A 13,179-nucleotide genomic window follows, 5' to 3' on the forward strand; every position below is an offset into this window, starting at 1 on the left:
CTACATGGATAGATATATTTTGTGATATACTATCTAGACAGCTTTGAGAAATGTGTAAGAAAGCTTTTCAAGTAAAAATAATGTTGTAGTTCAGGACAATGACAGAAAAAGCAAAAAACCCAAAAAAAGTACTAATGTGTTAGGAGAGAGGAAGAAAGAGACAGGGCCAAATCCAAACTAGTAACAGTGCTGAAGCAGCAAAGGAGAAAACATCACTTTTAATAAAAGGAAGAGATTAGACAGCTTTTGAGGGCAAGGCAACATAACATTTGAAGAGTGTGGATAATGGATTTTCTTCTCTATTTGCAAATGATTGATACTGTAATCACTTGCTTAACTTTGGCTTATTGCAAAGTTAAAAACCTAAAATTATTGTCACACCAGGTTTTGTATATTAGATGCATTATTTTCCCTTAAGTTTTCCTGTCAATTTTGGGGGTGATATAAAAGTCAGGGTGGCCCATTCCCCTGGGTATGAAATCATTCATTCTTCAGGCTGGATGAGGATGCTCCTGCACTGCCTGCCCTCCAGCCCCACAGAGCCAAGCTTATGCTTTTCAACAGTGTGAGAATGTCAATTTTGGGGTGGGCAATAAAGCCATCAAGTAATAAACGTGGGAAAGGGAGTCTGTTTGTACAAATACAATCTGACACTTGGAAATTCTTGTTTCAATGGCCTACAGATTCACAAAAGGGGATTAATTTCAGCTGATTTCAGAAACCTGTATTATGAGTGCTAATGTCTGAGCTAGTCCCTAGGTACCCTTTAGGGTCAATGGGTGTCCACAAATAGGCAAGTGCTTATTCTAAGACATGAGTCATCTGACCTATTTTAGATGTCTACTTTGAGATGAGATAAAAAAGTCAGAAGGGCGCATTTGTCTCCATTGTCCCATAACAACATTTAAACAGCAAGGTCAGATACAGACATCTGCATTTAAACAGTAGAATCCCATGGGAGTGACAGTGACAAGAGCAGCTGAAGGAAAATAACCAATAACTCTGACACTGTTGTTTAAAATTTTTTCTGTGAACTAATATTTGGCTTAGGCACAGAATTATAACCAGCACAGATTTTACCTTCTGTTTTGCCCAGTCTCTGGCCGACATGTCCAAATGCTAAAGCTGTCATTACATCCACGCTACCAGTAGGGTATGGGCTACTGAGATGAGCAAGCCAGTTGTTATAGAGAAGACTTGTGAATCTGTGGCCAGACTGAGGGTAGAGAAAAACACTCCAGCCCACTCAAACTGTGCTGAAGCTTGAGCCGTGGGAAAGGGACTTGAAGACAGACATTTTCCTGAGCTCTTCAGTGCAGGGTTTCAGACTCAACATGGAGTGTGAGCTTGGGGAAAGCTGTACCATTTTCACTACTTTACTTTTCTGGAAAAAGGGCTCAGGAAGCTCAAGTTTCTAGGTGAATAAAATCCTTCCAGGTACTATCCAGACAAAATCCTATAAGCCCTCAGAGACTAATACGTATGTTAACTGTACCGGGTGGTATTCTTTAATGATCTGTACTCAGTCAGTACTACATTGTTTTGGAGTAGTCCATGAAGTATTAAGTATAACGAAGAGCTCCAGAGTCAATGAATAATTGGATTACTATAACCTTGCAATGGCTTTGAGGTGTGAGACATGGTGTGAAATCAGCAGGATGTGGGCTCCTATTTATCATTTACCACCCACACTAGTGGCTTAATTAGCACAGGTTAGCTATATTGATCTGCAAAAATAGTTTTTAAATTTAACAGATAAAACAAAAAGAGAAAAAAAAAAGCACCTTTTCTGTAGGATTTTGGCATGATCTCTTGTTCTTCACTAAAATTCCACAAAGTCAAAAAGAGAAGAAGATAAGGAAATAAAAGAAAGAAAAAGGAAGCCTTCCTAAATCTAATATTCTTATGAGCAAAATTATTGGAGGGCTTTCACTTTCCCAGGATCGCTATGGCTCTGCTTCCCTTTGTTCTTGGTTTGCCTGTTGGTGAGTTCTCGTGCTCAGCAAGAGAAGAAGAACCTGGAGTTAGTTATAACTCGCAGCCTCTATAAACTGGGCAGAGAGGTTTTATGTGGTCAGATGACTTTCATAAGGATTACTGATTTAATCTTTAAAAATATTTTATTGTATTTCAGAGGAGTAACCCTAAAATGGAGTTAAGGTGTTGCTTCTGTTTTCCCTTTCTGGTTAGATGGCAGTCTGTGACTCATATCACAGCTTCAGGGTAGACCTGGCAGATATTGGGCATTTCTAATGTAAAAAATGGCCTTATTTCCTACTGTCTTGCCAGAGTATCTGGAGCTTCCACAGTGCTGGTGTAACTGCACCCAGAATGTGTTCAATGGGGCAGGAGAGCTGCTGTGAGCTGCCAGGGTGCAGCCACCATGTAACCGAATGGACCTTGTGCAGTGGGAATCCATGGATTTTGGCATCTTGTTAATGGCTGTGAATGAAAAAATCTGCAAAGGAATCTATGGCAGGGAATAATAAAAAAGTAATACTTATGAAGACAGCTAAAAATTATTTATGGCTTTAGAAAAGTCAAAGGAAATTTTTGCGTTCATTAAAATTGCTGTGCTAGTGGTGCTTACCATCAATACATGTGTGAAATACATGTAGATGAATCAAATTCATTTTGGTTTTGATCCCTGACCTGAATTTTGTTGCTGAGCTGCATCTAAAATTGAAGAAGCCCTTATTTTTCTGTCATCATCCATTTTGTTTTTGGGCTAATGTATGGATTACCTGAGTAAGACTTGCAAGATCTTGGATAAATCAATTTCTTGTTTTGTTTCATCTGCACTGATTGCAGATGAATCCTTACCAATATCCTTACCTCTGTTTGGCTCAACATCCCTTTCCTGGGCATCTATGTAAGTAAACCCATGACTTTTGGACATACATAGCTATGACAGGTGGGAAATCCAATACATAAAAAGATCATCAGTAGTTTCAGAATGAACTTATGACTGAAAAGTGGTCTGTTGGCAGTAGATGTTTAATACCAATGTAGCTTGCGAAGGCATAAAATGAGACTTTAATACTTGTACCAGTTTGAGTGTGCCTGAATAATACAGTAATCCTTGGGGAGTGTAAGAGCCAGCATAACTGTCCTAATTAATCAGTGGCCTAACATAATAATAATCAGGACTTCTTTAACCTTGTTCTGAGTCTTCAAATCTCATTACAAGAGTGACTTGCTGACAAAGGGTAAAAATTTTTGTTTCTAACAGTCTTTCCCTATTTTTAACTTTTAGTCATGTATTGCCTCTCTAGGTAATTGGTGCAATCACAACCAGTTATGCAATTAGGCTAAACAGATGTGGTAATGTGTGTGTAATTTTGATGACAGCTGTAAAACCTTTACCGAACTGTGTGTAAGAACATTACCACACAAATGTGGTAGAGACTTGAAATTCATGGCCATTATGTAAATCATGTCTATCAGAATAAAAACTGATGAGTCCATGGTAAAAAAAAATATGTTCTTACAAGCTTGGTTTGAAAAAAAAAAATCAGAACATTTAAAGTTACAGAGCTTAAAATAAACTTCCAGTCATGGTTTGATTAGCTGGTTCAGGGATAAGTCAAAGTTGGCTGTGTGTGTCCTTATCACAGCAAGAACAACTTTCTGCTGCATCAGGACTTTATATACTACTTTGTAAACTTGGTTTTACTGCTGAGAACAGGTGCAATCAACTAACATGGTTATAGTCTCAGTATTAGCATGGCCAGCATGATTCAGCAGCAGCTGTGTGGCAGCCCCTTTTAGATCAGGCCAACATTCTTTCTTGGCTCAGAAATACCTTTTAATTTTTTTTAAAGGGCCAGATTCTGCTGTCAAATGTGTTTGTGGTTCATCCTGAAGTTAATGGAGCTGAAGGTTATCTGTCAGGATAAAGAAAATCCCACTGTCGGCTCCAGCTCTTTTGCTCATTACAAACCCAGGGCTGAGAGCTCTGGCAGAAGAAATCAGGTTTACTACCTGCAACAGCCTTGTTACTGAGGAGTGCTCCAAGAATTTTCTCTTGAGACAATATTGGAGGACTTTCAATTATATTATCCTATTGAAATACAAACTATCTGACTTCTATAGAAATGTTGATTTTTATTTTTTTTTTAACTCCTAAGCCCAAGACATGAGCAATGGGATACTTCATCCAAATACTCAAATTTTTAAGCAATATAATTTTCTAAATAGATATGAACATATCAGAATGCCTCCTAGAAAAGCCCAGTCAATTTGTAACCCCTCTGCTAATCAGTGTACAGGGCACAGCCTGGACAACTCTCAGAAGCCTTCCCCACCACTTTGTGTAGTCGTACCCCGATTTGGAATGGCTCTAGGGATGATCAGGCAGTACAGATTTCAACACTAGCTACTTTTCACTAAATGCTCATCATGAGAAGCAAAAGTTAGAGAAACATGTTAAAGCAATTGCCAGAGACCCACTAGGAAAAATGTAGAACACTTCACTCTGAACTCCAAGTGGCCTGTTTTTATGTGAACAAACACAAACACCTGCAGGAGAACATGTGCCACTTGCCAGTCATTACTTACCTACACACTTCTCTTTTTACTGACCAGGGTGGGAATTGCTGATTTCCCACAATTCAGAAAACAGTGGGGCAAGAAACCTCTTTTTCTTACTTCTCATTTGCTTGGGAAACAGAAAAGAGGCACCAGAGCAGGGTCACAACCTCATGCAAAGCCCTGGAGCTCTCCAGCAGTTTTCTATTTGTTCCCCATGAATTTTTCAGCTTTACCTTCCCCCCACCTCCCCCTCTTTTTAGTATGCCCCATTTCACCAGTGCACAGAATGAGGGGTAGATGGGCTTGCAAGTCAACACACACTGTGTCCTGGCAAAATAACTTGCAGTGCCTCAACTTAAACACGGAAATTCTCCTCAAAATGGCACAAAATCAGACTGAAGAACAGCTTTGCAACGTGTCTGGCTCCAAATGGAGTTAAACCCAACTTGGTTCTGTGGCAGTGACTGAGGTTGGACCCTGTTCCCAGCTCCCCAGGTGCAAGCAGAAATAATAATTGGATGCTGTCTTATTCTACCAGGAATGAGCTTTACCCTGAGCACCTATGGTTTTTTTTCCTTTCATTAGGAATAAATAAATTAAAGAGCAATAAGGAATACATCTTTAGGAAATGTTCACAGAGTAGGTCTGATAATTACTTTTCCCACACGAGGGATGTTGATAGGCTTTTCCTGTGCAGTGTCCTCTCTCAACAGTCCCACAAGGTCAGAGAAGCAGTGAAATAAGAAAACTTCTTCATATCAGGCCTCTTCTCTTTCATCTCTGTGCCCTCACAACTTGTTGACTGCTCTCTTTGGCCACCTGCCTCTCATTCTGTCTGATTCTTTTCTGTTCCTGAGTCTTAGTTTTTCTAAGTGTTGCTATTTTTTCCTACAATTAGCTATGTGATGAGACATACTGTTGATATAAGGTAGCCTGGACATCCAGAGAGTAACTGTCTGGATTCAGAAGGGCTGTAAGTCCCCACAGGAGATATGCTGATATACCATGGCCATGTAGTGATTGAACACACAATCAGCATAGAGTTGACATGCCATCATGACCATCTGAAACAGTAATTTCCAGAAGCTGGTGACCCAAGTTTTTGGTAGCCCAATGTCATGCCTTCAAATGTCATGTCAGCACACACCAGTGAATAGTTAGCAAATGAAATTAGGCCCTTTGAACACCAGCTCCTGGATTTTAAAGGCACTTTCATTTGGCATAAGCTAAGATTGGCTTGCTCTGCTGCTAGATGGCAGAGCTCAGGGTAAAGAAGGAAGCCCTGCCTGCATCTTCTACACTGGGCAGCAGTTGTTAGACCCACCAGTAAAGTATGAGGAGCACCAGCCAACACCATGTAGTCTGGATGCTGATGGGGAGAGAAAGGAGCTTGCCCAGATCGAAACCACACTGGAAGGAGAGTGCCTGCCACGGGAAGTTGTTATGCCAATACTTTTTCTCCTTCCAGTTATCTGTATCTCAACTAGCTTCCCCAAATCATTGAATTCCCCTTTCTTGCTCCTCAAAACATAGACTTTGTTTCAAGCTATTGCACAGCCAATGAAGAACTGGCTACCTTGTCTGTCTGATGAAATCTGGGAACTAGTTTTTGTGGACCTGCCCCAAATGTTTGGCTGCAACTGGGCACCCCTGTTAAATGTCCTGTTTGGGACAGTTGGTAAGGCATGGGATGTGCTCAGCCACCTGCCAAGATTCTCCTCTGGGCTTTTACCCTGAGCTCACTCTGAAATAAACACAGCTGGAAGAGATTTGACTCATGCAAACTTTTGAAAATTTAGCCTATTGAGTCATTCCTGATTGTAATGTCAGTATAGGGAAAAAGCATCTTATATTTTAAACATAAAGTCCTCTTCTCCTCAGTAGAGGGCACATTAAAAATAAAGCGGTTCAGAATGGGATCTTGGCAGTTCAAGAGCTCCTGCTGTTTTCTTGTGACTCTGGCAATTGCTTTCCAAGGAAACCTTTCCAGTACAACAGAATACAAACTAATTTACCATTTCTGAATTGTATAAGATTAGCTGTTTTACTGAAACAAACCAGTATTTATTAACAGAGCTCAACTGCTATGCACTGTATCAAGACTAGTAAATATGAGGTATGATACCAGTGATTACCTGAATGTAAGCGGGTGCTTAGCACAAGTGCTGAGAGACTGGTGGAAAACTTGATTTGATAAGCAAATGGCTTGAAAAAATTAAACAACTGAGTGATTTAGTAAGCAATCTGTCATTTTAATTACCTTTTATTACATTTCCAGTCATTTATTCAATGACTTACATTTTTTTTTGTTTTTGCTTTTCAGCACTTCCAGAAAAATGTTAAATTGGTTAAATTTTTGGGTATTATTAATAATAACCCAGAATGTACAACCTGTCTCTTGTCTATATGACCACATGGAGTCTGTAATTCCAACCAAATCAGGTTTCAGGGTTGGGACCTCCACTTACAGGGGATCGGTGACATTCAGTGGCAGTGCCTAAGGGGTAAAGGTCTATCTTACCTTTTATTTGAAGACTTCAGTATGCATTAGAAAATCTGCACTGCTAAAATTGAGGTCTCAACAAATTTTTTGGGACTATACATTTACCCTTCATACAGGCATGCAGAAATGCAAGTAAAAATGGTGACATTGTGAAAAGGATGCCTTCTGCAGATTTGACTACAGCTATGGAGTAATTCTACTCCTAAACGACCACCAAGAAACTGCCTCCTCCCCACTGAAATAAACTACTTGTCACTACATCATATAATCCTGACTTTCACAGGTTACCCAAAGCCAGGTTTGGTTTTATGTTGCAGAATACATCCCAAATAACAACCTTCCTCGCTTTTCTTATAGAGGTTGCCAGTTTTCTTTTACAGCTTTGTACTCAAGATGTGGTTGTAAATTTGAATTCCAAGCCATTTGCTCCAACCGTCTTTATAGTATTAACAAAAGAGTAGCAAGGAAACAAAATAAAAGAAACAAACAGAACAAGCAACGCAAAGCAAAAGGACTCTAATGAAAGCAGTAACTTACTGTAGCTACTTTCACTATCGCTGGCATTAGAAGAAACATGTTCTGCAAGAACAGTACAGCAAATTAAAGAAAATAACCAAGCACCACAGAGCTGCAAAAACTTAAAAGAACCGCCACAGTCATGCAAAGGTAGTTGTGCAGAAAGAAAATAAAAATTATGCAGTGAGACCACCTGAAAAAACATAGATAATTTACACCGATAAAATGAAAGCTTTGTCTCTTGTGACATTTCAGAAAGACATTATATGTATTAGCTAGTGATATGCAAAGCCATGTCTTTTCCTGATGAGATAGTGACATCTCAGATAACCTAATAATTTGAAAGTACATTCTGCTCCATTTCCATCTCACTGGACAACTTAAGTAATTTAATGAAACCTAAGTGTGTTCTCATATTATTCTGCACTGTCAGTAACACACATCATTCATGCATTAGAACCATTCCTGCTAAACTACTAACCAAATATATCAGACATTGTAACTATATGTATTTTACCCTGTCCAAAGAAAGAAGACAAAGCCAATGAGAAAACTAAGGAAAAAAAATGGAAGAAATCCTTTTTATCAGACATTACCTTGCCTCAGGATTTAAGCTAGAGTATAAAAGCCTTTCCCAGACCAGCCTGGGTGGGTGAATAAAGACATAAGAACTATCATGATGGCTCAGACTTGCGGTTTGGCAAGTCTGGTGTCCTGTTTCTATTATTTAAAGGAAGGTGCAACCTATATCATGTGAGGTGGCTGTTCCCAAACTGAGTCAGCAAACTGATGCTATCTGGTCTCCAGGTGGTCTGTAGAACCACATTAAATGTTAGTTTTAGTGGTATTTCTGGTAGAAATGCTGAATATCTTGCACCTGAAAGACCATTTGAGAGTTGAAACTTTTCAGCTGGTCCAGGATATTTAGAAGACAATGATATAATGGTGATAAATTGGGGAGCCACAGTGGTTAAGAAGAATGAGGCACAGTGGTTAAACAGGCAATGGGTACAAATAAGTCACCTCCTGATAAACACCAGGAGCTAAAATTGGTGGGATGATATCTCATAAAAATAATAATGGAAAGCTTTGATCTTGGGCTTAGTAAGAAGCTTAAAAAAATTCAACTTACATTTTGAAGAAAACAGTATATTGACTTTCGGACATTTCATAGCAAGTTAACGAAGGGTTGTCTCAAACCAATATGTTATACAGGACCCTGAAGAACTTATTAAACATGAACAAATATCCTTCATAGTAAGAATTATAATTGAAAAGCATATCTGAGTTGAATATTAGTGAAATTTGGATGGGCGGGAATGTCTAGAGATGTGTCAGTAATTGAAAGCTAGATGCAACATTAATAGAGAAACTAGAGCCTATATAATACCTCTGTGCTACTTTTCCCTTAGCAATTTGCAGAATCCAGTTATCTCCTTTCAAATGGCTGGATGTTACAGAGATTTGTCTTTGTAAGGACATAGATATTCAGGAGGGTTATCTGATCAGAAGTATTCTTCTTTTCTTAAGGCAGGGAAAGATCTGCATTTGTTGCTAATGAGCTGCTATGACACTTTAAGTAAAGTAGCAGCTTTGGTTAAAATTCAGCTTAAAATTCAGACGGCAGCAACATTTGCTGTCTACCACTGACAAAATGTCTCACAGAACTGTTCTTTTTGTACAAGAGATGAAGCTTTCATCTTTAAATTGCGGGCTACTGTATGGCTTGAAGTTAAACCATTAAAATGTCCCTTCAACAAATCAGTCAGAAACTGAACAATCTCTTAAACTGTGCGCATGGATGTGCATTCCTGCAATAAAAAGCACATACAAAACAGTAGGCAAGGCAATGTTAACATTCACACACATTTTGCCCCAACTATTTGGCGCATAAGAAAAATAATAAGAGCTGAGGAAGAAGCAGCCAAACACATGCAAGTGGATTTTGTTTAAATTATTTAGCTCTGGATATGGAATGTCATGTAACTATTTATATAGAAACATCTGCAAATATTTTACTCCATACATTTTTTCTGGTCTAACTTTTGAGGAAGCAAAATTGTTTCTGAACAATTATGTGACACGTTACACATTCTGCAATGCCAAATCTTGAGATAGGGTTGCTGCATCATAAAAAGAGGTTGATTAAGGTTGCATGACAGAGAATAGGTTGCTAATGGTGAAATGGGTCCAAAATTAGCTTTGGAGAAGGCATGGTCTTCTCTAGCCTGTAAATGACTTCTTCCATTAATAACAAATACTAATCTAAAATCCAGCAAAGTAACAAACACTCCCATGCAAAAAGCTGAAAATGCAGAAGCAACAGCATAAAATAGTTTTCTATTGATGTCCTCACGATGTGATCGAGTTAAAATGTTTAATTTTCCCTTGAGATGGAGCGGGAGGGATTGTTGCTGAAAAGAACAGTCTAGGCAGCAAAACGAGTTCTAGGTATGCTACTCTACAGAACTGCCATGATGGGAACAATAACATACTGTCAGAAACAAAAGCTGTTATTACAAAAGAAGTGAAAGTGTCCGCTTGAGACACTGTATGTTATTTAATACCGTCATGCAGAACAAAACGATTGAAACATTTTTAATGCATTCACAGCTGGGTAACAAATAAAACTCTATCTTGTGCATGCTAGGAGTGGAGGGTCCTCAGAGAAGGAACAGAAGCCAAAACAAAACAAAACAAAAAGAGGATTTACAGTGACCATTCCTGGGAACTTACTCAGAGTCTTTGTTCCATAACCGTCGTCACCTAATCCGGGGATGTCCTGCACGGAAGTCCCCAGAGAGAGCAATGAGAAAGGAAGAACAGCCGCAGAAGAGGAAGGAAGAAGTCAGTGGAGTTGAAATGGATACTACCATGACTGACCATGTTGATTGAGCAATTTGGATCCCTGCTTATTCTTTCTGGAAGAACTTAAACCCCATATTCTATGGGAATGCAGCCAATGAAAGAGTCAGTGACCATTATACATGGTTGTATAGCTGTGAGGCAGAAGAAATAACCCAATAAATAAAGTCTGAGAAATGATCCTCAGCAGATAGAGAATTTTAAAGGAAAAAGTGAATATTTGGGCTTGGAACTAGCATATATTTTTAATAATGCTGGTTCTCTATACAATTTAAGCAAGCAGTAAATGCCCAGAGAGGTACACATTCCAAGATCTGATTTTCTTCTTTAAGCTGTTAGCATGAATGCTTTGTTAAATTGTTAGCCTTTCAGTGAAGCAGCCCATGGCAATCAACATGGAGAATGCCAAAGGCAAAAAATATATTAGAGAAAACCTTTTAAATAGTAATAATTTAGTTTTGTATTGTGAAAGAAATAATGTTTGCATTATTTTGAGCCAGTTCTGATCTGGGAATATTTAATCAGAGACAAGTTTGGATTTGCGACAGGTGCCACAACGACTTTGAGGAGCCACATTTGCTCTTCCAAAAGTTAAGGTCACTGTTTTATTCTACTGAAAATGGTGTTTCCAGGGGAGGAAGGACCAGCTGGATCCAAATTGCAGTCACACATTGGTCACAGTAGTAATACCTCTCCTGCCTGCCTACGACAGATATTTGCCTGGATGTGTGGGATACTGGTATCATGCGTGTCACCCATTTTTTGTGCTGCTGCATGTGACATCGTCTCCAAGAGGTTACTTACGTTCTGGATCACTTGTTTCCTGCTCACTCTGCTCCTTGCTCTTGTAGAATGGGAATTTTCGTGAAAAGATGAAGTTCTTTTTACGCTTGTCATTGAATGACTGTGAAGGAGAAAAGGCATGGGGCAAAAACAGGGACGTCTAATTGTTGTCACACTCATGCTGACAAAACAACTAGTTTGTAAAAGTGGAGAGAACTGTAGTGACTCAAACCAGCCCAAACCAAGTGGCTGCAAAGAATCAGAGGTGGCTGCAGTGAGGTCTGCAGGTTGAAGGCAAAGCCCCTGGAGACCGGATTGATTTGATTAAAGGGGTCTCAAATCACAACCTTCAGCTCCTTATTTGGAAATTATCGTGTTTGGCTTGTTCAGATAGAAGGCTACAGATGGCCCAGCATGCTTGGAGATCAAGCCACTCATCTTTAATCATAGCAGACTGCGCACAGAATTAATTAACTGGCTGAAAAAGAATAGGCTGTAAAGAGGCAAGCGGAAGGCTTTGATTTGCTTGTAGTGTGTATGTTAATTTAGCCCTCTGCCAATTACTTTTTTTTTTTTTCCTGGTAACTGTTGCCGATATCATCGTGTTTTATTTGGCCTCTTAATTGACAACCTCTTAAGTCTGTTTTAATGCTTTATTTTTTGCACAATTTAAGACAAAATACTTTGTTTTATTTTATACAGGTATATTTACTCATTATATTCCTCTGGATATGCTTTTAGTTTTATGTGATTTAGAGATGGAATTCTGCTCATAAGCAGTATTTCATTACACATTGAGCAATTCATTTAATTCTTCAATGGGAAATTAATATGGAAGGTGTTTTTTTACATGAGAAAAGCTTTTGAATTTATAGGCAGTCATGAAAGCTTGTGGTGCTGTACTATGTAAAGGCAGGATATGCCTACTTGGGGCATCTATTTGAGATACTAAATGGGGAATTAGGGACCCTATACAGTCATTTGAAAGAAGCTGGCACTTCCAGAGGGCATCGATGCTGAGCTGCAGATCGTGCTTATCTGAGTGATCTGAGTTATCCATCAGCCAATGTCCTATACTGAAATGGAATAGATTTAGAGTTTCAGAACATCATTTATTTTCTTACATTTTGGAAGCACAGCATAAAATGTGGTTTAGAATACGTGTTTCTGAAAGATGTGAAGATACCGAAAGTATTAAAATATTCGTCTACTTGTGTCACAAAAGTTTCATGCCACTTTTACATTTCAAGCATATTTAAAGTTCAGTAACTGAAAACAAAGGAAAAAAAAAATGCACATGTAGAATAAATGATCCATGAAAATCTCCCAGAGTATGTAAACATTCAGGGTGAAATTAATGTGGAGGTCATGCACAAATAATACAGACAGCATGCGATTTCAAAACAAAGCAAATATGGAAGAAAGCCAGAGAAAAAGAAATGTACATGAATGATTAAAGTAATCTGTGGATGAAAAGAGGACTGACATGCGTATTACATCACTTTAATGACCTAAAGGATATAATTAAATTAAAATGTGTTTTCTGTGATCATTTCTTTTATATTTCCAAAGAAAGGAAAGTAGCATGTTAACATTTCCCGTTGTGAAAATGTTGTTTGTCATGATCAATCTGAATTTGACATAGTAATACGATAGGCATTACACTTTAAAAGGGGAACAATATATATTTATACAAAAACACCTCAAAACCAAAGGGGTTTTAAAATGACAATCACTTCATTACCAAATGCCATTTTGTTTTGCAATTAAAGAGAATGTTATAAAATTGATAAATAAATATGCTGTGTTTCACAGAGATTATATGAGATATAAGGCTTATAAATATTCTTTTTCAATTTTTTACCCATCAATCTAGAGCAAAAACCTCAGAAAGTCCTTTTTCACCAGAAAAGCATCATTTTTTTGTCACGCTTATGCATGATCTAACTATATATTCCAAATCAGACAGATACAATACA

At 38.4% G+C, this 13,179-nt stretch overlaps 1 protein-coding gene across 6 annotated transcripts in view; it reads right to left on the reverse strand.

Annotated features, from left to right (window-relative positions):
- DLG2 (discs large MAGUK scaffold protein 2) overlaps positions 1-13,179 on the reverse strand; it is an 895,217-nt gene that overhangs the window by 14,134 nt on the left and 867,904 nt on the right. For 5 of the 6 annotated variants that reach the window (XM_082046221.1, XM_082046225.1, XM_082046223.1 and 2 more), the window contains 2 exons: positions 11,222-11,321; positions 7,574-7,615 (listed from right to left, as the gene is read on the reverse strand). In XM_082046221.1, coding sequence (XP_081902347.1) covers positions 7,574-7,615; positions 11,222-11,321 — 142 coding nt within the window. The remainder of the gene's footprint in view (positions 1-7,573; positions 7,616-11,221; positions 11,322-13,179) is intronic. The other variant, XM_082046222.1, reaches the window with a different exon arrangement.

Source organism: Streptopelia decaocto, assembly GCF_964273445.1.
Source record: "Streptopelia decaocto genome assembly, chromosome: 1".
NCBI lineage: Eukaryota > Metazoa > Chordata > Aves > Columbiformes > Columbidae > Streptopelia > Streptopelia decaocto.